At 41.4% G+C, this 25,859-nt stretch overlaps 1 protein-coding gene across 2 annotated transcripts in view; it reads left to right on the forward strand.

Moving 5' to 3' along the window:
* LOC104934847 (spermatid perinuclear RNA-binding protein) overlaps positions 1-25,859 on the forward strand; it is a 74,876-nt gene that overhangs the window by 20,423 nt on the left and 28,594 nt on the right. For both annotated transcript variants that reach the window (XM_019272326.2, XM_019272327.2), the window contains exons 2-6: positions 6,375-6,501; positions 13,469-13,698; positions 15,213-15,378; positions 17,720-17,864; positions 24,096-24,232. In XM_019272326.2, the coding sequence (XP_019127871.1) occupies positions 6,499-6,501; positions 13,469-13,698; positions 15,213-15,378; positions 17,720-17,864; positions 24,096-24,232 (681 nt within the window). In that variant the 5' untranslated portion in view covers positions 6,375-6,498. The remainder of the gene's footprint in view (positions 1-6,374; positions 6,502-13,468; positions 13,699-15,212; positions 15,379-17,719; positions 17,865-24,095; positions 24,233-25,859) is intronic.

Genomic DNA, 25,859 nt, shown 5'->3' on the forward strand with positions numbered 1-25,859 from the left:
ATAAGTCCTCTGCTCCCTTTATCAGGTGAGTAACGAGTAACCATATTGTAACGTCCATGGGCTTTGAAAATGATGCCCCATGTCTCTCAATGAAGGAGCAGAATCACGTGATGTCTTTTTATATCTACCAATAACAGGTGTCCAGGGTTGAAATTTTAAATGTCCAAGTATTTCAATGAGCACCCTGTAAAGGGTTAACGTACATAAAGGCCAATGTTAATATTTCTGCACATGATCACGTCGAGCCTGAATGTGTATTTTATTTGTTTATTGCAAGTTATTATGATATTGTTGATTTATGATATTAGTTTTATTGTGAGAAGTTGGAGTTGTACTTTTAGTTAGGATACATCATTTTGGAACAAAATTCCCAAGTGTCTGAAAATGTGTGATCCTCCCATACTTTTAATATGAGTGAGTCTGTATTGCTTTTTGTTGTCAGATCAAATGTTAGTCTAAAAAGCTTTGTATGAGAGAACAAGGCTTTTTTTTTCTCCTTTTACTTTTCATCCCGTGTGGTGCAAACTCACAGGATTGCACAGGGCATTATTTGAAGCCTTGTGTGAACATAAAAGCCCCCTCATAAAAGTCCCCTGCAGTGAAAACGACCTGAATAAACACAGACCTAGAATAATACCTTACCCGGGTCCATCTAACCTTCCACAAAATGGAGGCCATGGACACGAGAGGCTGGAGGAGGCATTAGGGAGAGGATACCTGAGGATGTGATGGATGGATGTTTTTGTGCAGAGTGCATTAAAGTAGCACGAGTGGTTGCATTTTTAGCAAAACTGCAGTCTGACCTATGGCTGGTGGTGTTAGAGCCTCGCACCGCAGACTGAGTCCAACTGGGAATGGAACTAATAGCCCCTGTGCCTTGCCACAGTCAGAGTGAATATTTGTGGCTACATTTCAGTCAGATTAAAAATATACAGTGTGTTTAAATATATGTAATATATATATGTTGATCTAAAAGCATCATTCATACCTGAGCAGACGCTGTTGTGCTTGCAATACTGCTAATCTTTTGCATTGACTTACAGCCCCAGTTGTGTTACCAACCTCCAGCCCTTTTGCCCAACAGCTTCACTGCTTCTCCTTACTTCTGCTGCAGGTATTTGTTTCAGTTTAGTACATGGCCAAAAGATTGCAAATAAAAAATGACAGTCGGTTGTTAATGATTATTCAGTTCACCATACTATGTGGGCTGAAAACATCTGAACTGTTTTATTCAATTAATTTTATGAACGTAGACTGTAACCTCGCACTGTGCAGCTGTATTATACTGAGGAACAATCTCAAAGGAATGAATGTCATATCATACTTGTTGGCAGGTACTCAATATTAAATGACTTTGATCAGGATTATGTTGTACTGGCAACCGTATCAAAACATTTCAGTATCAAAACAATATGATATTTGATTCATTACGTTATTGGGGGCTTTTAAAAGCCTTTCCTATTTTGCTTCACGGGGAAGCAAACCTTTATCCATAACAGAGTTTGTACCTCTACAGTTATAAATAACCAACCAAGGGCATTTGCACAACCAGTCTCTAAACTGTGGGGAAGCTCATTTTGCCCTTATGACTTAATTGTTACAAACATTTGTCTTTGACTAGAGTTTAATGATACAAACTGCTGTTTGGTGAAATAAAATGAGACGCTCTCAGGGATTTTTGTTCTCTCCAGAGATCTGAGGTTGGAGTGTGTCATTTTCATTTATTGCCATGTGTTATGTTGTGAAACCCTTAACTGTGATTAAGGGCCATGCAAATAAACTTAGAGGGAGCAGAGGTGTATCATTCATTGTATTTATTGGCTTTTATTTATGTAAAAACATGTCAGGACAATCTTTAAGAGTTGCGTCTATTTTTATTCAGATGGAGAAAAAAGAAAAAAAAACTCCTGGCTTACGTGTTCTCGCTGGCCTTTTCTTAATCAGCACTGTCTTTTTGTCACATGCTGAGCTCACCATCTGCTGCGACCGCAGCCACATCCACGTCCTTAAAAAGTCATTGCTGTATTCTTAATTATCTTCATTCAATCACCTACCCTCTTCAGGGAGATGAAAGGTTATTAGAAAATGAGCCCACATGGGGAATTTATTAAAAGTGCAGAAGAATACTGTAGGCAAGTATACACAGCTATGATGGTATTGTAGGTCCTGTTGTCCTTCAGCCACATGTTTCAGTTTTGTTTTTGTTGTTGTTTTTATGGCATTTTGCCTAAAATGATTGTTCAATGTCTGCACTACTGTCTCCTGCAGCTGTAATTATGTCAGTGTATAAGTTTCTCCTCTCCCTGTCAGTCACACCTTGTTTGTTTGCACATAGAAACATATTTTAGACTGTTAAATTTACATCCGAATGCTAGTTTGACCACTTAAATATCCTGCTGTAAAGATTCGATGGAAGAAAAAAATGAACATAACAGAAAGTGGTAGCTGGAGTGTGTTGAAGTCCAGCAATTTCAAATTGAATCTTCTCGCCCAAGTCTATCAGAATACTCTTTCAATTCAATTTAAAATAAGAAAATGGTGGGATGTTCCCTCCGGGTTGGGGGCGTGTTGCTGCCCTAAGCAAAGGAATTCAAGTATCTCAAGGTTTTGTTCACAAGTGATGGGAAAATGGTGCATGAGGTGGCGTCTGCAGTACTGTAGGGCACAAACGATTATTTTGATAGTCGACTAATCACTGATTATTTTTTTGATTAGTCGACTAATCGGATCACACGTAAATTGACTGTCCCGGAGAGGGGCGGGCGCTGTAAAGCTCGCGGACGGAGCCGTGAGCCACCTTCACCCCCAAGTCTTTCCATGCCGACCCAGAGCGGCTGCGGAGGAAATGCAACCAGCCGAGGCCAGCCAGCGCCGGGGAGAGGTACGACGAGGGGATCCTCCCGCACCGCGTGGCCGTCCCTGACCCGCCGAGTTGAATCCCCAAAGCAGACTGCGCGGAAATTGCAGAAAAATCACGGTGATTGGTTAAAATTGCAACACCGCCCTGGATTCACAGGGATTCACTGAAGTTGCATTGAAGTTGCAAATCGCAACATCGTGAATTCCTGGAGGGTCTGTGTTATGGTATCATTTACAGTACAGTCAGGCCTGACGCTGATTACCACTACTGCGCATGTGCGTAGGGGTGTGTGTGTATGTGACAGAAAGGCAGACGCGGCAATGGAAGCTGCAGCCGCAGTTTCGAGAGAAAAGCAGAGTAAAAAAATAAATAAAAATGATGCGTCAACTACTAAATTAGTTGTCGATGATTTGGTTCGTCGACAAAATCATGACTAATCGACTAATCGTGGCAGCCCTACAATTCTGTTGTGGGAAAGAGGGAGCTGAGCTGGGCTAAGAAGCTTGGACATCCAGGGCAAGCTTGGCGTATAGCCACTGCTCCTTCGCATCGAAAGAAACCAGCTTATTAGGTTGTAATCTGCTATGATGCTTTCAACACACACAGTTGCCCCTTCCGACAGGTGAATGTAGCCTCAAACACCAGAGTTAAGATAACATTGACACAAAGATTTTGTCCAAGTATGAATTACAACCCCAGCCAGCAATACTTGTTAGCATGTGGTTATAAATCAGCAGATTTGCAATAAATAGTTCTACAGCATCTCTCGTTGACATATAGACACATTTTGCCAGTAAAAAAAGTAAAATCCCTCACATACTGTACGGTATGTGCATGGGTGGGTTTAACTGGATTAATCTACAAAGATCTTGTAGAAACGTGTCCAGAATCTTAATATATATTTCTGCATAATTTTCTCACCAATCGCATCACTTACATTGCCATAAAAGTAAAGTAATCAATGAAGGGGCCAGCTTGTGTCTGCCACCAGAAGTAGCTGTAAACCACATCACCTTCCTCTCTCCTTCGTCTCCTCCTCATCCACTTAAGTCACTTTTCCTCATCAGAGACGTGTGAACCAAATAGATCAGAGCAGAGATGCAGCAAAAATGTGGCGTGAAGAAGTGGTGTATCATCAAACTGAACACTCTGGCAGAAGGACAGCTCTGCCTCTTTTTTTTTTTTTTTTTTTTTTACCTCTCGTTTACGGTGTGAAAATAAGGCTTGTTAGCATTCATGTGTTGCGTTCCTGGTCTCTAACACGTAACACCATCTCCCATTATTGAGCCTTTGTAAATGCTTTGAAGTTCTGCTGTTCGGGGAGTTTTTATTTAAAAACAGGGCAGGAGCGCGAACATGAAGCTTTGAAAGGCAGCTGGCCCAGTATTTGTTGTGCTGTATTGATCAACCTTTTTTCTAATATTTCTCTTCAACATAAATTGCTCTGTGTTTCTTTCACTGGAAAAAAGACTTGCAGCACATGAAGGTGGAGCTGCAGCAACCCTGCTCTGCTCTGTCATTGAAAACAAGGTCAAGGTGACGGAGAATCTAATTGACACTCGGCTCGACCCCACCAATTCCCCCGGGATGACACACACACACACACACTCACACACACACACAGCAGCACTGATTGCTCTCCCTCCTCCACCTCCACCACATGGTTACACCACAGGCTCAGGCTCGCGTCTCATTAGCATTTGACCGCGTGGGCAAAGCAGCTTCAGCTAATTCATTTAATAGTGAGAATATATTCTGTGTAATTGAATTAATGTGTTAGCATTTGTCTGTGGCCAGATAGCGTTAAAACAATTTCACAGCAGCACCAGAATCAAAGTGCTTTGTAAAGTGTGAGTGTTGTTTAAAGGCTGGTTTATTTTTAATCACAAGAAGAATCAAGGTTTTCAAATGTCCCATATTAAACATGAAGCAGCTATCTTTAGATGAATATATATATAGCTGAATGACTTGCGCTGATATGACACAGGGTTCCAAAACGAGAGGATTGTTCACTCCGGAACATAGATCCTGTACAGCACAGGTCAGCTGATCATTTGTGCTGGTGCCAAAGATTACCCAAAAAAAAACAACAACTGAGTTTTGTTTTGTAGTCATGTAGTCTTCAGATGCACACATCTCCACTTGGAAACAACTTCTTTTTTTTACCAGATGCAGTAGTACTTCCTCAGAACCTTGTATCAAATTGTTGACAATAAAGTTCTTCCACACCAATTGAGTTCCCCTTTAAACTGTGAGTTTTACAGTGTTAACGGAGTGCAATGGTAAATATTTTGAGCCTGCAGATATCAAACATCAGATTTAGAGCTTCAAATGATGATTATTTTAATTTCCAATTAATCTGGAATTAAGAAAATATATATAATTTTTTTTTTTGATCAATTGTTTCATCTACAGAGTGTTAACTATAATTAAAACTAAAAATACCTCTCACAGGATCCCCGAGCACAAGCTGGAAAATTCAATATTTTATTTACAATGATATAAAACCGAGCACATCCTCCATAGATTATTGACGCAATGTTTCAACAATTTGTGGACTCATTTAATTTGCACGTATTCGCAAACATATTTTAGACAATATTGTACTTCCAGTTTTATGACAGCAGTTTACATTTGTCTCTGTCTTCTCTTCCAACATGACCACCATGTCCACTTGCACAAAGCCAGTTTCATGTAGAAATGGTTTTCCCTGCCTGGATCACCAACATTAGAAGCAACAGATACAAAGGTTGAAGTGGACTTATTATCATTTCCAGCTCTACATTCTTACCCTGAGACTCCACTAGACTGTAGCTTTCCATGACTCACTCTTCAAAAACAGCCTTGTTTATCTTATCCTGGCCCTTTATGCAGCCCTTCAGCTCAGCCTCTTTCTGAAACAAGTCTTCATTGATCTTCAAGTAGTTGTTGCAAAGCTTTGAGGTCATGCTGCAGTATGAATCCTTCTCCATCAGGTGGTAAACCAGAGGGTTTAACATATCTCTGAAGAACGGAGAGCTTCTTCTACCTAGGTCAGGTCAATTTAGTGCTAGCCTCCAACTCCAGACCAAGGTACAGCCCCAGAATTGAATATTCCCACTCCACTTCATATTCATTGTTGGTTTGACCCATCCTGTTACTGCCAAGAATCTCAATCTCAGATTCACCAGCAAAAACTTTTTCCAGTCATCCACTGTCAGATGCTGATGTTTCTTATTGTTTGGCCTTGTTTCCCCTCCTGCTGATTAGAGTCTTGCATTCTTTTTTTAGCAAATTTTGTATCTGCGATGAAGCTGCTTTTCTATCTCTCAGGGAACTAAACTTGATGTATTGATCTCCTGTTGGTGTGGTAACGTTTGGTCTTCCTGATCGTGCTTCGGATACAACTGATCCAGTTTCTGCAAAGTGTTTTAGACTTTCATCCACTGACCCCTTAGGAACCTTTAGCCCTGATTTGATGCTGAGAAAGTATATATATATTTTTTTTATTATAATTTTTTTTTATTTCCTGCAGTGCGACTCTGACTGAGAGGCCAACAGCCAAGACACAACTGACTACATGAGGAGGCCAAGTGACGGGACACTGGTCCTCACCTAGACCCCTCCCTTCGACCCCCACCCTCAACCCTTGCCCCGACATGGTGAGCCTCCTATGCATGTCTACAGTTGGTCTATGTTGTTTGTGGTTGTTCAATACCCTGATTGTTTATTGGTATTCATGTCAGATAAACTACCTCGTGAGTGGTAGCAACAGACATGACAGGTAACTTCCTGTCATGTCTGTTGAGTTCAAAGAGTTCAAAAGAAGCTGGAAGTAAACAATGTTTTCCTGAAAACAAATTTAGTTGCTGGTGATGGTGTATTTCTGACAGTGTGGTTTCTTTTTGAAACCATTGCCTTTGTTTGTGTACCTATTAAGCTGATTTAATTTGGAGTGTACTGGCAGCTTAAGAGTTTATTGGACTGTTTAGTCAACAGGATAAAAAATCTTTTTTTTCTTTTTTTTTTTTTTTTTTTTTTTTAAAATTTTTTTTTTTTATTAAAAAAAAAATCTTTTTTTTTTTTTTTTTTTTTTTTTTTTTTGTTGAAACATTTTATTTATATATTAAAAAAAAATCCTTCTCTTGGTATCCGTGGTCATCCTCAAGCTCGGGTCCACTACCCTCTTCTGCTCTTTCTCCACCACCACTATGTCTGGTTGGTTAGCCAGGACCTGTTTGTCAGTCTGGAAGCTAAAGTCCCACAGCACCTTGGCCCTGTTGTTCTCAGCCACCTTCTGTGGTATGGCCCATCGGGATTTAGGTACTTCTATTCCATACTGGTTGCAGATGTTCCTGTATACTATCCCAGCCACTTGGTTGTGCCTCTCCATGTACGCTGATCCAGCTAGCATCTTAAACCCTGCTACTATGTGCTGGACTGTCTCAGGGGCTTCTTTATACAGTCTGCATCTTGGGTCTGGTCTACTCTGGTAGATCCTGGCCTCTATGGCTCTTGTGCTTATGGCCTGTTCTTGTGCTGCCATGATTAGTGCCTCTGTGCTGTCTGTCAGTTCTGCATTATCCAGCCACTGGTAGGATTTCTTGATATCAGCCACTTCCTCTATCTGACGGTGGTACATGCCATGTAGGGCTTTGTCCCCCCAGGTTGTCTGTTCCTCTTCCTCTGCACCCTCATCAGGGTTCTGCTGCCTGAGACATTCACTTAGCAGTTCATCCTTCAGGGCCATCTTTCTGATGTATTCTCGTATTTTCGATGTTTCATCCTGGACCGTGGTATGACGCTCACTAGCCCTCAGCCTCCCTCTTTCCCCTTAGTGTATAGCCTCAGGGTGCTGGACTTGGGGTGGAACCCTCCATGCATGGTGAGGAGCTTTCTAGTCTTGGTATCTGTGGCTTCTATCTCCTTCTTTGGCCAGTTTATGATGCCAGCGGGGTATCTGATGACTGTTAGTGCGTACATGTTGATGGCTTGGACCTTGTTCTTACCATTCAACTGACTTTTCAGGACCTGCCCTACTCTCTGGAGGTATTTGGCTGTGGTTGACTTCCTTGTGGCCTCTTCATGGTTTCCATTAGCCTGTGGGATGCCAAGGTACTTGTAGCTGTATTGGATATCACCTATGTTGCCCTCTGGTAGGTCAATCCCCTCAGTCCAGATCATCTTGCCACTCTTTAAGACCATCCGGCCACACTTGTCCAATCCGAATGACATCCCTATGTCATCGCTGTAGATCCTGGTGGTGTGAATCAGTGAGTCTATTTCTCGCTCGTTCCTGGCATACAGCTTGATGTCATCCATGTAGAGCAGGTGGCTGATTGTTGCCCCATTACGGAATCGGTACCCGTACCTGCTCTTCGTGATGATCTGAGGGGGTTCAGGCCTATGCAGAAGAGCAGTGGTGATAGCGCATCTCCTTGGTATGTGCCGCACTTGATGTTGACTTGGGCAATGGGCTTTGAATTGGCCTCTAGGGTTGTCTTCCACATTTCCATTGAGTTCTGGATGAAGGTCCTTAGGTTCCTGTTGATCTTATACAGTTCCAGACATTACAGTATCCATGTGTGCAGCATTGAGTCATAGGCTTTCTTGTAGTCAATCCAGGCAGTGCACAGGTTGGTCTGTCTCTTCTTACAGTCTTGGGCGACTGTTCTATCAACCAGTAGCTGGTGCTTGGCTTCCCTGGTGTTACTGTCAATTCCTTTCTGTGCCTCGCTCATGTATTGAGCCACATGCTTATTCATTTTTGCCGCAATGATGCCTGACAGAGCCTTCCATGTTGTGCAGAGACAGGTGATTGGCCGGGAGTTGGATGGGATGGGTCCCTTCTGGGGGTCCTTCATGATTAGGACTGTCCTGCCTTGGGTTAGCTACTCTGGGTGGGTCCCATCCCTGAGCAGCTGATTCATCTGTGCTGCTAGGCGCTCATGGAGTGCAGTTAGCTTCTTCAGCCAGTACGTATGCATCATCTCGGGGCCTGGTGCTGTCCAGCTCTTCATCTTTGACACTCTTTCTTGGATGTCTGCCATTGAGATGGTTACTGGTTCTTGTTCTGGGAGGTTGCTGTGGTCAGCTCTTAGCTCTCTCTTTCCCATATGTCTTTCCAGTATTTTTCCACCTCAGCTCTTGGCGGGTCTGACCGGTTGTTGTTTCCCTGCCACTGATAGTACGCCTTGGCTGGTTCAGTGGATAACAACTTGTTTATTCTCCTGGCCTCTCCCTCCTTGGTGTATCTCTTCAACCGGGTGGCCAGAGCTGTTAGTCGCTGTTTGGCAGTTTCGAGTGCCTCTGGTATGGAGAGTGAGTTATACTTCCTGGGTGCCCCTTTATTCATCCATGTTTCCTTTCTGCAGTTCAGCTAGCTAGCTAACTTCTCTCCATGCTGCCTTTATCTTGGCCTCTAATCGTCTCTTCCATGTTGGGTACTGTTTGTTATGTCCCAAGCCCACCTTGTATCCAAGCATCTCCATGATTACTGTTGCTGTACTGTGTATCAGCTTGTTTGTCTCAGTGATGGTTCTTGTGGAGATTGTCTTCAGAGCAGCATTCACATCCACTAGTAGATCTTCTGAAGGTACTTGGCAACTCAGCTTCGGTATTCGTCGGGGGCTCTAGGTTTCCAGTTGGGTCACGATCTTCCTTCTCAGGTCAGCAGCTCTTGTGTTGAGGCTGTTGATAGCTGTTGGGGCTTGGTACCCAATCTCTGGTTGTAGGGATGATGATGACATCTCCCCGCTGACCTGTCGTCCTGGCTCCCCCTTGCCGTAGCATTGTTGTTGTATTTCATTAATCTCTAGTTGTGATAGTAGATTTCGATTACGGATGTTGGAACGCTGGGCTAATAGCTGTTTCTTTGTTAGCCTTGATTGTGGGTTTCGAAGTATCCAATGGTCCCACATCCGCTGCATGTATCCCCTCTCTCTGGGATTGCTTGTATAGTAGCATTCCAGAAACTCCGTATTTTCTGCCCTCGTCCATCGGTGTTTTGTTCCAGTAGCCCATTTCTCATCAGTTTGCCCTGGTCCCCTACCAACTGACGCAGACCTTGTTGACCCGGGGAAAGTCTGAGCCGGTTTGACTTTATCAGTTATGTGTTCACTCATTCTGAGGTAGGCTGATATATCATGAGGGGTCTTGCCTAAGGACCCTTACTGGATGATGTTTGTTGTTGTTGATGTTTGTCCCAACCGGGATTCGACACACATACATACAGTATTAGGTCCCTTTCATGAGTATTTCTGGTACACTGCAACCCAGAAAGCCCCGCAAGGATTTAACTGAGAAGTACGTTTTGATGAATGAATTGACAAAAGTACAAGGTCTGACGATATGCCAACCCAGTTTGATTTAAAGCGTCTGTCAGGCCGACAGCTGAAGGAGAAACACGGTCTATGTCATTTAATCTCAGACTCGCTGTAAATTTAATGAACCCTAAATGTCCTCTGTGGGAAAACTGCACTGTATTTCCGTGACATCAGATTTGCAAACACTAAATTCAGTGTGTAAATCAGATTTTTTATTTTATTTTTTTGATATCATGATCAAAAAGAAAAAAAAAACATGTTTTATTGCAATGCATTTTAGTTCCTAGCCTTCATCAGGGTCGTTGAAAAACACATTGACGTGTTCATGGTAATGTGTTTTATGATGCTGCTTTCAAATAAAGACATAAAAGGCAGAAATCTGATCAAATGATATTTTCTATTTATCATGACTTGTGTTATGCATAGGCGCATAAATGATAAGTTTTTAGAAAAATATGTGAATAAATAATTTGTGTGTGCGTGTGTGTGTGTGTGCTGGTTATCTGTTGCCTTCACAGATGCTTAGTCCGCTTTATATATAATCAAGCTGGTTTTACACCATGAAAACCTGCATGTGTCAGACTTCACCTCCCCAGTGATCTGAAAGAGAGACAAAAATATTAAAGGAATTATTTCTGATGTGTGTGTCAGATTTAAGTAAATGGCATCTACTGACAAACCCTGCAGTGCAATTAATTAAAGCAGTATAATTATCTTCTAATTGCGGTGTGAGCCTGAGCTCCCAGATGTCTTTTAGGTAACAAATAAAAGGAACCGGTCTGATGATGGGCTGGGCTGGGATCCAGTATCAGTGCTGAGGCAGTGAAAGTCTTAATCTTTCATTTATATCTCATTAATGTTTGTGTGTATGTTTCTGCGTTATGGTTGTTGACGCTGCCCACACTTGCTGCTACACAGCCTCGAATGCCCCCGGCAGTTGAGCGAGAGATTAGCTAGGTCGTGATGAATGACCCTCGCAACTCCAGCACAAGCCCCCGAGACTTGTGGCCATGAATTATTAAAGCACCATCATAAATAACTCACCGTAATGAGGGTGTGCTTACGCGCTACAGGCAGGGAGAGAGGGAGGAGAGTAAAAAAAAGGGGAAAGAGAGGATCATTGACGAGAAGGGGATGATTGAGAGGGATAGAGGTTTGACCTTGGACTGAAAGCCCGTCGTGATGCTCGGCCGGCGAACAGAGGCACTCAGGCTTGTGAAAACGAGCACAAAGCTAATTTTGCACAAGCCGTTTTTTTTTCTCCCTTCAGAGAGACGGGCTCTATCCCTAAGTACATGTCATAAATGTTAATGTTAAGTAACGGCGGGCTGTATCTAGGCCACGCAGAGATTGGCAGCAGCACAGGTTGCTTCAGGTGTTGCTGCTATCAAGCTATCGACTGTGTTGAGCATTTTAAAACTGAAAGCACACTCCTGTGTTTGCACCAAAACATCTGAGGAGGACGATGATGAGAACAACACCAGACGTTTGAATTTATTGTTTTGCTCTGGAAGTGAAACCTATCTGACTGATTGATGATTACCCGGCGATTGATGGTGGTCTTTGATGATAAATGGTGGCGATGATGATAATCCTTCTTTTAACCATAAAGTCAGTTTTCTGGTCATTGATTTAAAACATGACCATTGAGAGTGGCTGATTTAAAGCAGACATAAGTGGAAAAAGCATCTAAATATACATGAAATAATTTCTTTCATTGATGAGGTTTAGCACTGACACTGAGTGAAGTCTGACCCACAGTCTGCCTTCCCGTTCATTCCAAAGATGTTCGATGGGGTTGAGCTCAGAGCTCCGTGCAGGCCAGTAAAGTTCTTCCACACCAAATTGGTAAAACCATTCTTTTGGATTTGGCTTTGTCAAGTTGAAACAGGAAGAAACACAAGCTGTTGACACAAAGTTTGAAGAACTGTTGTCTAAAATTTCATTCTGCTGTAGATTCTTTCTTCTTCAAAACTAAACGAAAGAAAAAAGAACAGCCCCAGTCCAAAAGTGCACTTTTGTACATCCATATTAAGCTGGTTGTATTTCAAAATGTAAATCTTCTCTTCATTCTGACCCTCTCTTCACAGTAAATCCTGCCAAATTGCAACAGTAATAACTTTCTTTTTCTGCAACACTCCCCAGATAAGTGTTGTCTTTATCCTGTATTTGTCGGTTTTGGCAGACGATGTGAGGACTAGCATATAATGATTTGATCAGCAGTGATGTGTCTGTTAGGCTCCTTACCAGACGTTGTCTGTGATGAGCAGTTTGTTTGGCAACTGAAAGGAAAAGATTTATCTCTTTGTCTGCACAACGTCGGTGCAAAATTGCGGCTTTGGTGCAATAATGCTACGACCAAAATCTTAGAACTTATTTAAGTTATATCTGGCCATACTCTTGTAGTTTCTCCTAACAGCTGTTTACTTATGTTGCATGAAAAATGCCACTGTCAATCGAATAGACACTTCTGCCTCGGAAAAACAGATGAATTGGGTTTTTAGATGGTAAACTCTTTTCACTTATCAGTATGTGCTCATTAACTGTTTAACAATCAATAACCTTTCCCTGGATGGCATTTAAACAGATTAATGATAATGATTATGCAAATATACTATCTCAAAGGTCACAAGATATAAAGGCCACAGGTTCAATTCCTAAAGAAGCCCATCATCAGCAGACATGTTTCCTCTCTGAAAGTCCTTGAACTTCACTCTGCACCTCTACCTTAAAAATGTGAACCTTCACTGGTCTCATGATTCAATTCAATTACAATTCATCTGCCAACACTTCGAAAGCACAACAGTTCTCAATGCATCTTGATGCATTTTCAGTGGAAAATTTGCATAATTTACCAGCATTTGGCTGGTGAATGATGCAAATTTTCCAGCATTTTGGCTGGTAGATTTCAGACACAATGTAATGATTTAGCCTGCTATTGTGTGGCTTCTGAATTTAAACATTTATCTCAGTGGCTGGTAGATGTTCACATTTTAAAAAGTGCACATGGCTACTTTTTTTTCAACAGGTAATAGAAGCAGTCATATACATTTGAATCCCTTTTTTATTTAGAAAGTGCTTTAAAAGCTGACTATTAACTGCACCTTTTCAATATCATACAATACAATAGTGTGTGAGGACATGAACATGATTCTCTTCTTTGTCCGCTGTATTCTTTATGGGTGTAAACATAACGTGCTTCCTCAAATTAGTTGCATCACCGTCTCATTTTGTTTTGTTCGTACTTCCCAGTAAATTCATGAAATCTGAACGGTGCCCAAATGTGCCCCTTGTCTGAACACAGAGGTCGTTCCGATCGTTTGCAAACGATGACCGCCATGTTATGGCCAAGCACGCCAGCATCTATCCAGCACCGGAGGAGCTGGAGGCCGTCCAGACACTCGTGTCCACAGTGGAGGGAGCCCTCAAGAAAGTCTCTGATTGGATGGACGGCCTCAACAAATCCTCAGGGAAAACCTCCACCAACGACGAGGCTGGGGACAAAACAGTGGAGAAAGATGCTGCTGACACAAAGTACGTCCTTCTGTGTGTTGTGCGCTGACCTAACTATCGGCCATACTGTTCTGTCCTGAAAACACCCCTGCTTTGATCATAGTACAATATTTTCTCACAGTTCTCTGAGTTCTGTGTTGCATCCGACTGCCAAGTGGGTGTGTTTTCTGAGTGTAAGATGAAGAGAATTTATTGCTTGCTCCGGTTTATTTTTGTACCTTCAGCTGTTTCTTCAGCACAGTGCCAGATCGTTTCCCTCATAAAAAATGGGGTGGATATTTGTGATGATTGGATGATTAAACAAACTCAACGGTGATAAATTCTCAACATTTGGCTTTAGACCTAAACATCCACATAGAGGTTCTGTATTAACAGAGCATCTATTGAGATACAAGAGTGAGCCGATTTCATACAAAGAAAATCTACAACCAGAACAGAAGAAGACAATATATTATTTTTGATATGTAGAAGTATGCCAGTGTTGTTGTTGTTGTTGTTGTTGTTGTTGTTGTTGTTGTTGTTATTATTGTTATTATTATTATCATTAATAATAATAATAAACTGAATTAATGAATAACTGAATTAGTTCAGTTCACCCAGATTTCACGAATATATACATTTCCTTAAACTCTAACTACACTTAAGCATCCATTTATTTGTTAGTGTCCACATGTGTCCAGGTTATGTACATTTTCTTGAAACATTCTTGAGGCAGGACAACATTTCTTTACTGCACACGCAGTACCCGTAGACCACATGCAATGACTGGACAACAATAGAGGTGAAAAGAATTTTGTTTGTAACACAGTGAAAAAACACATATTTAAAACAGCCTCCTTGTTACTGTGGATAATCCACAGAACACGTTGTCAGCAGACTTCATGGTTTTTGTCCAGACACTGATAGAACTGCTCAAATGTTTTATTTAGGTAAAAATAGTAATACAGGCATTTAAAATTTTACTTAGTTCACGATGAAACATGGATAGTATTACTTGGAGCATCACAAGGGGGATTCCATTCATCTCAATTGTATTGCAGTGGACGCAGAAATCTCAGATAGTGAGATCTGAACACCAAGTGAATGACACTTAACTATATGGCTGAATACTAAAACAAATCACTTAGCAATTTAGGTGAAGTGCCCCCTTATGATGGAACTATATGCTCCTCCACTAACAGATGGATGGACAACACCAGATTTTTGTTTAGAAAGATCAGTAACAAAGTGCAGTTTGTAAAGGCTGTGAAATGATCTTTACAAAAAAATAGAAAAATAGACAGTATCCACTCTATTCAGGTCAAGCTAAGTTTTTCTTTGTACATATGGCATGCGCATCTTAGATTAAGACAGACTTGAGAAAAAGCTGAATTTTTCACTAAATAGTTGTAAAATAATGAGGTGGAATATTTACAATTAGAAATATGATCAGCTGTCCCCTGCAGTGCGAGCTGAGGACCTGTTCTCTGGCTGTATTTCTGTTTCTGTATAGCTGTGAGAGACTCTAATGCTGGCTGTCATTCATCTGCCCTCAGGGCGGACAGCACGCCAGTGCTGTGTGGGGTGACACGTGTCGGCCTGGTGGCCAAAGGCCTGCTGATCAAAGGGGACATGGACCTGGAACTGGTGCTGATGTGCAGGGAGAAACCCACCAAACTGCTGCTGTACACCATCAGCGCCAACCTCCCCCTGCAGATCCAGGTACACTCAGCCGCACCTCCAGCACTGCAGTGTTCAGCACAGTGCATCCAAAATGAGCCATGAAAGTAAAGCTGAGGAAACAACCTTGGGGTAGGGAGGCTTTCAAAAGGTACCTTTGTGATCCAAGCTTCAGTGGAAACGCTTGTCCGCAGAGAGCAAACAGAAGTTCTTTATGTGTGATAAAAGAGTTTGTCTGTGACATTGGATAAGAGACAAGCTAAGACCCTGAGGTGAAGCACGGCATGGTAATAATAATAATTCTGTATATTTGACATGCAGTTACAAATACTAGAGAGATACCATTTCTTGTCCTCATGCTTTTGCATTCTCTGTAAAATGAGTCAGTAGATATCTTCTCAAATATTTAGACAAAATTTGTCGAGTGAAAATAATTAAAATACAACCTAGAACACAAAAAACTCAGAATTAACTCAGGTCTATTTTCTAACTGAAGTTCGCCTTGCTGGTTGGCTACACAACATGGTACGCTACCAAATGTTTACTTTAAGACATGAAGCAGTTTCAAATGTTTATATATGGGCTTGCAGGTTTGGAAAATTAATATTATAAATATTATTATTAAAATATTTTTTAGTTTAAACTTTGAGTGGAAGAAGAGCTTTTTGACACTCAGCATAGTTTTTACAATATTTAGTCTTATAGGAATATGTTAAGCTGAGCCGATGAGTCACAGAATTATCCACTTCCACAAGTGAAGTTTAAATATTGAACCCACCTTCTTTCCCCGTTAACTTGATGTCCTTAACAGCTGCCATTACTCCCGAGCACCAGGAGTTTTACAGTATGTAGCGCACTCTTGATGTGACACTCATGATCATCACAGTCAGCAGTCGGGTCTCCTGTAAGGTCAGCATTAGATTTATTAGCCTTAGTAATGACACTTAAACAATTGCAAACATACCAGTGATGCCTCCTATCTTTTCCTACAAGAAAACAATCCCACATATATTCTTTTATTGATATTTTAACCCACCAGAATTTAAAAATAACAATTAGATAAAGATGAAATACTTCCTGACCCTTAAGCCTGATGAAGCAGAAATGTTCCTGTCTCCAGAATAATGGCATATTACAGTGGTGTTCAAATAGATTATTTTTAGTTGGTAGGAAAAGTGAAGAGCATCTGTTAGCTAACAAAGTGGTGCCGACGTACACAGAGCCTAAATGTGCTTCCTGTGCCCCCCATCTCAGTTAATTACCTGCCATAGCTGCCGTGCGTGCTTCAACAACAATGTAGGAAACCATTTGAAGCTCTCATTTCCTGAGCCAACCTGGGAGAGATTGACAGGCAGAAGGGGTGATGGATGGGGTCATTTCTCACAGAGATGCGATAGAAAGAATGCATTTAAAAGCATGCCACTGAAGGTAACGCAGATCTTGAGGAAAAACAAGGTAGTTTGGTGTGCTGGGAATTGGCTGGCATTAGCAACATCCTTTTGCTACTTTAATAAACCTCTGCCATTGCCTTAATTTGACCTCTGTCAAATTATGTTTTTGTTTTTACTCTCTAGCACCTAAATATCATAATTTTGTCTTTTGGATAGAATTCATTCTCTTCCTGTACTTCCTGTGTATGTTTCCAATTAAATTAACATAAAGTGAGGGGTTATTCCATTTGAACCCCTAAATGGCTTCCATCACAAATCTGTGCAGAAAGTGTTATATTTCATGGAGTTGTTTTACAGAAAACAAAAACAGCAAAGACAAAGCAGCACAATAGTGAGTGACTGAGAGAGTACTGATGGATGTAGCTCTGTGGAAAATGCACATTATCCTGAATATATCAAGACAACAAACACAGGAGTGGAGTAAATGGAGTGTTGAGTTTTAATTTATGGCAAACAACCTCAACGGAAGTAATCAAGTCAATGGGAGCAGATCAGAAATCGGAGCATTTTCTGACTAAAATATGATTAAATATACTTTTATAACAAGCAACATCAAGAATAAAGGCCTGTCTCTAAAGCCCTTTTCAGACGTGTAATATGTATGCATGCACACAGGTGACTTTTACATCAGTGCTCCAACAACATCTATGGGAAGAGCTACGATGCTCGTGCTTCCTTTCGGTGCCAGTGTTAACCAAATGGACTGTTCACACAGTGTGCGTTGTGGAGCTGCGTTATTTGAGCATGTATTTATACATATGTTTTTATAGACCAGTAATTTTGCATTTTACAAGACCTTGTTCAGAGAGTTCGTCCTAAACACATCCTCCAACAAAGTAGAACAGCAGCGCCTTGTTCTTTACAATCAGCAGGAGTCAGTGTTGCAACTGTGATATTTGATTTTTAATTAATCGTGCAGCCCTGCCTTGCAGACAATGACGGAGGACAAATACGAGGTGCAGTCTTGCGTGCCTGAGGCAGCCATCCGGGTTTGCAGCATCAAAGACCCCCAACTCACGCTGAAGATCACTCTCTCCTCCTTAGCCATGAGGGAGGAACACAGCACCACAGAAGAAGGTATTGACCCCACTCCCCTCCCCTACCCCACCCACCCTCCTGTGCCTCCTGTTTGGAGGGATGCTCCCCCTGTTTTTGTTTGACCTTTACATGAGAACAGAGGGCTGAGAGAGAAGAGGGTTCATAATGGAATGTAAAGGTATAAAAGACACCTGAGCTTGATATGGGAGATAATGTGGGGAAAATTGGGAAGGATGATACATTGAGAGGGCTGAAAGCTGAGAGGCAAACAGGGGAAAAAGGAGAAGGGATGATATGGATCTGGGTCAAGTGTGGTGGAAATAGCAGATGGCCGATGCAGGATGATTTCCGCAGGGGATGTTGGGTTTGGATTTGTGAAAAAGGAGATGTTTGTCTCAGGTATCCTCTTGTATCCTTCAAAGGACTCAGTGATTCCAAAAAATGAGAGTGGGGAGGTTGTTACTTTTGGCCAAACATTTTAGACCAGAAATGTATAAATTCTGAGGCTTGTTCAAATTCAGTAGGACGCCAAACACAGAAAACTCAGTACCTGACAAAGAATCACATTGCTGGGAAACATTAGTCTCCATTTTGTCAGGTGTCAGTGTTTGTTTTTTCACACAAATGGGAATGAAATTAAAAATGAATGAAAGGCAAGTCACAACAGAAGAGCTGCGATTATGAAGTGGCGAGTCTCATTGTGGTCCCACTCTCAGCAGGAAAGATTGAGTCGAGCTATCGCGAAAGGTAGAAAAATTGATTCTGCCAAACAGGAGAGAAACAGCTCCACAGCACAGCTGTCGAGTGCAGAGTCTCAACAAGGACAAACCCATTTTCCTTCAGATTCAGCATCCTGTCAGCACAAACAATGACAATGAGTGTATTTTTTTTTAATATTTTGTCCTGGTTTGTGTGAAATTCCATAAACACAGACTGTCCGCTACTTTTCCTGTAGACAGAGAAGCAAACACAAAACTGATTGAAACAGTGTAGTGAAGAAGTAGAAGAATTTAAATTGATTTATTGAGATTGCAGCCATAGGAGTTTCCTAGATGTTTGCCGTTTAGGGTTGGATCCAGTTCTAGGATGTCATTCACCAAAAGTAGAAGCTGATAATCTCTTATTGCACTGAATCCATTTCTTCTCACTGATTTTTATTAGTAGTCTTATGGGCTGAAATATGAGCCACCAGAAACTGAATTTAAATCATTTATATATGAATTTGAATTGTTCAATTTGAATCATTGCATTGAAAAACTGAATCTGAGTTGTAATTTGAAATTGAATTTATTAGTTTGGAACTGAATATTCAGTTCTCACAATTCAATTTCAATTTTCTGTGACAAACATCTGGGTAGTTGAGGCAGAGCAATCGAGCACAGATACACAGGGCGCCTCTTCGGCCAATCAGCACCTACGTTTCTGAGCACGTAACATAGCGGCCATTTGTTGCAATGATACAATGATTCAAATTGAACTATTCATATTCAAATATAAATGATTCAAATTCAGTTTCTGGTGGCTCATATTTCAGCCCATACAGTCTAGCAGACAAATCTATCTAACATTCAGGTACCAGGTTTCTCATTTTTTAGTTAGTGAATGATGAACATGATGAATGTCAAGTCCAAATTGTAATTGTATCGGTCACATTGTCTTTGTTAATTGCTGCTGTCTGTGCTCAGCTAAAGATCATTTGTTACAGAAACAAAGACCACTCTTTTAACACCAATGTAAGACTGTGAGCAGACTCAGTGTTTTTATGGTTTTACAACATCCACAGGGTGATGAGTCTTTACTTTACTCATGGATCAGTTGCAGTGGTGGAAAGTAGCTAATGACATTTAATTTACTCAAGCACTGTACCTTATGTAAATCTGAAACATGAGTATTTCTATTTTATGTATTTTTTTATTTCTACTCCACTACATCTCATAGTAAAATACTGTACTTTTTACTCAACGACTGAAAACAGATGTGTTTTTATTATTATTTATTTGGTATACTTTTACTTGAGTAAAGGATCTGAATACTTCTCCCACTATTTTTATGTCTTTAATATCATAAAGTTATTGCACAACAGAAACTCTTATTATATTATTATACAGTTGTGCTGGATCAAAACTCTGAGTGCACAAGAGCAAAAAAATCACATGCACATTTTAAACATATATTCCGGTTCTTCAAGGAACCTGTTCAGGAATATTTCTGGTGAGTAACCCGTAACTGGTTCCCTTTGGCTCCTAAATGACCCCTGGTTTTTAGAGTGTACCTTCTGTAGCTGGCCTTTGCTCACTGACTGTTGGTTTTGTTGCCGTAGCTCCGCAGGTCAGCGCGCTGTGTGGATTGACACTTCTCTGCGGTCCCGCTGCTGACGAGGCACCCTACCACCCAGCAGCAGGAAACCCTGGGTACAAGGGGCTTCCCCGACAACCAAATCAAACCAACCCACTCACTCTCTGCCTCAGACATGCTCCTCTACCCCCCTCCCCCCTTCCTCTGTTGACTGGACTCTGGGTCACCATGAAATTCTGGTCCATGTCTGCCAGCGAGCACATAGACTAAAAGGACAAAATGGCAATATTAACCAGCAGCCCATGTCCAGATCGTTGCTTCTTTATTTTAATTATAGGGGCTGATGAATTTTTATTGGCTCAGAATGACATCCCATAATTTCATGTTGTAAAAACGGTGTTAATTGAATTAATCTGATGTCCTGGTCACTAATCAAAATTCCCCTAAGCTGATGTCAGGGAGAATTAAGTGGGGGATGTCCTTATCTTTATGTGGTCTTGACCTGTGAGTGATGGTTCCTTCATGGCCCGCCTCTGGGAAACAGCTTCCATAATTCATCTGTATACCAGGGGGGAAAAAAAGAATTGAGCTTATTAATCATACATCCATTTATATAAATGCATAAACACAAATCCCAGATCTTTTACAAAAGAACTTCAATGGAGTCTTGAGCATGCCACTAGAATAATTCAGTGTGTGTCAGTGAGTCCTTTTGCTGCTGTGAATTGGATTTAATTTAAGTTGTAAGCAGGCAGACATGTGAATGTCAAACTGATGAATGTATACAAGCATACTGTTACATAAAACTTTCATCACATACATCTTAATACAAATACATCCTAACAATAGCAGTAATGCCAAGTGGTTACAGCATGACCACAGGATCATTTGTGTTTATTCATGACCGCTGTGACCCCACTTACTTGACATTACAGTGAACCCAAAATTTCCCTGTGTTTTGATTACAGTAAATAGATCAAAAGGATCGCAAAACAACTACGTCATGACAGCAATTTGTAGTCTGAATTCATATTTTATCAAGTCTGGCCACAAGCAAACTTTTAAACTGCTTGTTTTCTGAAGAGAGTTCATACAAGGATATACTAACTTAGTTCAAAATAAAGTAAAGCTGGGGTCAACTGACAAACATATTTTTAACTCTGTTGCTTACTTTCCCCTAAGCAGTCTCAAGGTTCTCACCTATTGTATCCTGGAAAAAATTGAAAAGTTGACCAATTTTCCTGTCATGGAAAACAAATTGAAAAAGAGAGAAAAAGTTAAATATCCTGGGAAATTATTTCAACATTCTCCCATTTTTCTTCAGCCAAGAATAAATTAACTCTAATTACTGGATTGAGTGACAGAATGTCAGACAGCGCCAGTACAAGTTTAAATCAGACCAGACAGAGAGGAGTATATTAGTGTATGTCTGTCATACAAATGAGCTCATTACTGTACATAACCTGGAAAATGGTGAAGGAATGGGAAGTTTTGTCTGTTCTCTGTATAAATATGAAGTGCTATATTAAAGAGCTTTGGGTACCTACAGACAGTTCTAATAACAGCAGTGGATGTCTGTGCCTCCGCTTCAGCAGACAGGTTGAGAAGCGAGGTTGAAGATCAATCCACTTTTTCAACTCTGTCCTTGTCTTTCTAGACTGGACTGTACAGTGACTCACTATTGCCTCTCCTGGCACAAGTGGTATTACAAGGAAGTGCAGGCAAAAGCTAATCATTTTGTGCACTACTTTCCGTAGATATCAGCACCACGGCACATATACTGTACATGTATTTGACATAACATCACAGCTCAGAAATTTTTAGAAATGTGCCGTCAGCTTGTTGTCATAATAATTGGGCATCTGATTAATAATTGGCCTCTGGGTAACTTCCTTTGGAGGTGTTCCGGGCATGTCCAACCAGTGGGAGACACCGGGGCAGACCTAGTAAATGCTGCAGGGACTATATAGCCCATCTAGACCTGGGAACACCAGGGCTAGAACATCCTGCTAAACCTGCTGTCACTGAGACCTGACCCTGGTTAAGTGGATGGAAATGGATAGATGGATAAGCTAATAATTTTTTGCTTATAATTTAACTTTGAATATGTTTATATTTATACATTCCTGTGGCACACTTGAGATTCCATTGATTCCAGAACAGTGTCCTGTGTTTAAGACAAAGTTTTAATGTCATTACTGTTGAAAAGTTGACTCCAGTCCAGTTTAAGGTATGACAGCACAAAAGAAATGCTTAACGTTACATTTTCATGACTTCATCCTTACATAGGATCAGTCTATTGACCCTAATAGCATTACTGCCACTGAAGAGCATGATACTAAGTAATTCAAGAGCAAAGAACCACTGTCTTTAGTTTCTTGGCACAAAGAAGATAAATAATCGAATAGACTTTTGTTTAGTTTCACTTCACTTCCCAATTTCATTTGTTTTGGGGTCTCTAGGTTCCCTGAAAAGTGCTGTATTAAAAAAGTTTGCTCTTGCAGTTTACTTTGACAAATCACGTCATTACCTGCACATTTCCTGCTAGAGTGGTACATTATATTACCCAGAAGTCCCAGTGGCAGAACATGAAGGTCCTCAGTCCTTGGTCTTGGAGGAGGAGTGACACGGGACAAACCTTGTGTCTCTCATCAGCTCCTTCATTTGTCTTCCACCTCTTCCATCCTGTTCAGCTTTCACTACGGTCTCTACAGCAACAGACTGCTAAACCACACATCGCTTCTCAGCTCACATTACTGCTGATGAATCACACAAAGACAGATAAATTGGAAATTGAATACTGCACATATTTGGAATTAGAGACTACACTGTAACCTCCTCCCTACGAGCAGGAGCTTTTTATAATGCCCTGTGTCAGCATTACTGTCAGCTTTGTAGAAAATAGCTGTGATTTAATCTCTGCCGGCTATTGCTCATTGGAAGAGATCTTTGAACCATAATGGGACTGATTCCACTGCGATGGGACATTCATCAAGATTCAGTATATTTGCAACTTGGCAAGCTGAAGAATAAAGATAATGTTTCAGGTTGCAGAGAAGTCACTTTTCCATGATTACGTGGATGAGAACATTGATAACCTGTGAGCCTTCACTCCTGAGCTCTGCAGTGTGGTCTGCAGTCTGTTCCCCCTTTTGTCCGTCTGCTTGACTGTCCCACAGTGGGCACCCCTGAGCTGCTCCCGAGAACAAACAGCCTTCACTTTCTTTCCAGGGTGGCGTTCTCACTCTCAGATGTTTATGTTGTCGTTGTCATCTGCTGTCACTCTTCTTCTGCTGTCGTTCTCCCATGGCTCTGCCTCCAGTCATGGCAGGCGTGCTCCCCACAGGAACCCGGTGTGGCGAGACTGTTTCAGTCAAACATAAACATCTGACCGACCCCGCAAGAGTGAAAATACTAGCATGGCGCCCCAGAAAACTGCAGAGCCAGCTGCCTTTTTTTTTCTCTCTTCAAGTAGAATAGTTAATGGTCTGCACGTTCCCTTCCCCAATCTCAGGCATTTCTGAGCCAGTATTTTACAATCCACCAAATGACTCCTTGGTCAAAAGTGTTATTTTGATTTTAATCTGGCTTTTGGTCCTGAGTCGTTGCCATGCTCTCATTTTCGTCCTGCGCCGTAATTGATAACACACTAATCTGGCGTGTTCCATCGCCTTCAGCCACTGATCTGCATCTAGAGTGAGAGTCCAGCCGGGCAGCAAGACGCATGCACTCACGTCTACTCCGGTTCCTCCTGTCAGTGTTATGAAAGTTCCTGCCTTGTGCATGAGAAACCCCCCTCTCCCAGAAAATCACGGAATCTCTCAAATTTCCCCCCTCCTAGCTCATTCGGTCAGATCAGTGGGTTTGCCTAATAATTAGCTGTCCAACCCTGCTGCCTGTGTGTCTGTGTGCGAGTGTGGGAGGTCAGCGTGGTCACGCTCAGTCTGTCCTGTCTCATCCTGTCCCTCTCTCCAGAGGAGGGCGATCAGCACGACAACAAGGAGAGGCAGGAGGATGAGGAAAAGGAGGAGGCGACGGATGAGGAGGATGTCCTGGACAGGCAGAAGTGCCAGGCTGCGCTGGCTGCACTCCGACACGCCAAATGGTTCCAGGTGAGAACAGCTGGGCTGATGACACAATCTCTCTCAGTGTCTTTACAGTCTGGCATCCAGTCTTACCTTGAATTATGAACCCTATCTCTTGGAAGAACATTTGTTTACTTTAATGTTGCAACAGCAAAAATGCCACCTTGATTTAGCTTTTTTATCACCGTAATAAAGGCACAACCTGAATACGGGTAGAACACTGAAGCTGCTTTTGTATCAGCTGATCACAAACTGTTTCATACATGTTCACAATGATCGGCTCTGCAACGATTAACATCCAGTTACATTTACACAGGTGTATGCAGCACCCCACTACTCTGCTGATACACCCATGCCAGCATGGCTTGCCAGCGCTGCAAAGTCTTTAGTTCTCTTGATTTAAAGGATCGGTATGTAGGATTTAGTATCATCTGGCTCTAGAGTTGCAGAATACAACCCCCTCCTCTCACCCTCCGGTTCCAAGCGTGATACTGAAAGTGCCCTTTCCAGAGTGTTGTCCATTCTGTTGCATCTGTAGATATAAATGGCTCATTAAGGTAACAAAAACATAATGAATCTTATATAATCAGAGGATTATACAAAAATGTAAACATAATTATGAATATTATATTGTATTTCTGCCTTATTCTGTAAATAGAAGCACCTACATCTGGCACACTGGACATTTAAGTACGATTTCATTTTGACGGGTTAAAATAAAAAAGTCATGGTTGTCTTTTCGGTCAAATCTAACAGTAAAACCAAAGAGTGTTCCCCGAGTTAGCATGAATTGCTGATAGATTTCTGGGGAAGACAACATGGGAACAGTAGAAATGTTATTTTTCAGAGCAAGTAGAGGAAGAGCATGACAGAGTGGGGTGTAACTGTGAAAGTTGTGATAGATTCTTCGCTAAATCAGGGTTCAGATGAGCTGCAACACAGCCATGCTGACTGAATTGAGAGTGCTTCTACTCCTGAGAAGGCAGCAAGGGAGGAGGGAGATGAGAGTCAAGGTCAGGTGAAGCAGCGAGCAGCTTCCCTCAGGGAAGGAGGGCTGAATGCCAAGTGATATCTGAGTGAAGGGCTGCACTGTGAACTGAAGGTGAAGAGGTTCAAGGGGGATTTTATTACATCATATTCGCACAGGACTAATACGACCCTGTGTCCTACACTGATCTGTAATAACTGCAGATGCAATTAGTGAGGTTTGTCTCATTCACTGTCCACTATGTCTGGAAGGTTTAAATGAAAGCTCCTGGATAAAACTACCTACTTTATTGTTGTGAATAGTCATCCTGTGCAAATTGTGTCGATATCTCCTGCATAATTTGATATTCTCCTCACATGCTTTAAGCACTTGTTTTTAGCTTCAGTAGAACCTTGAGAGGAGGTTTATAAATCATTTTGGAGCCAAAGATGGTTAATTCATTGCATCTTGTTTGCCACAGATTTGAACACATTATTATTCCACATATAATAATTTCACTACATGCAGCCGTGCCCAGTGAACATTTGTCACATAAGGGTAGCCATATAATACCACTGTCATGGCTTTTGGAATGATTATTTTCGCTATTTTGAGAGAATGTATGGAGCAAAAATATATGTAAATACATTAAATGTCTAGGGTGCTTGAAGAAATTGGCACAGAAAT

This window comes from Larimichthys crocea, chromosome III (assembly GCF_000972845.2).
Source record: "Larimichthys crocea isolate SSNF chromosome III, L_crocea_2.0, whole genome shotgun sequence".
NCBI classification, from domain to species: Eukaryota; Metazoa; Chordata; class Actinopteri; family Sciaenidae; genus Larimichthys; species Larimichthys crocea.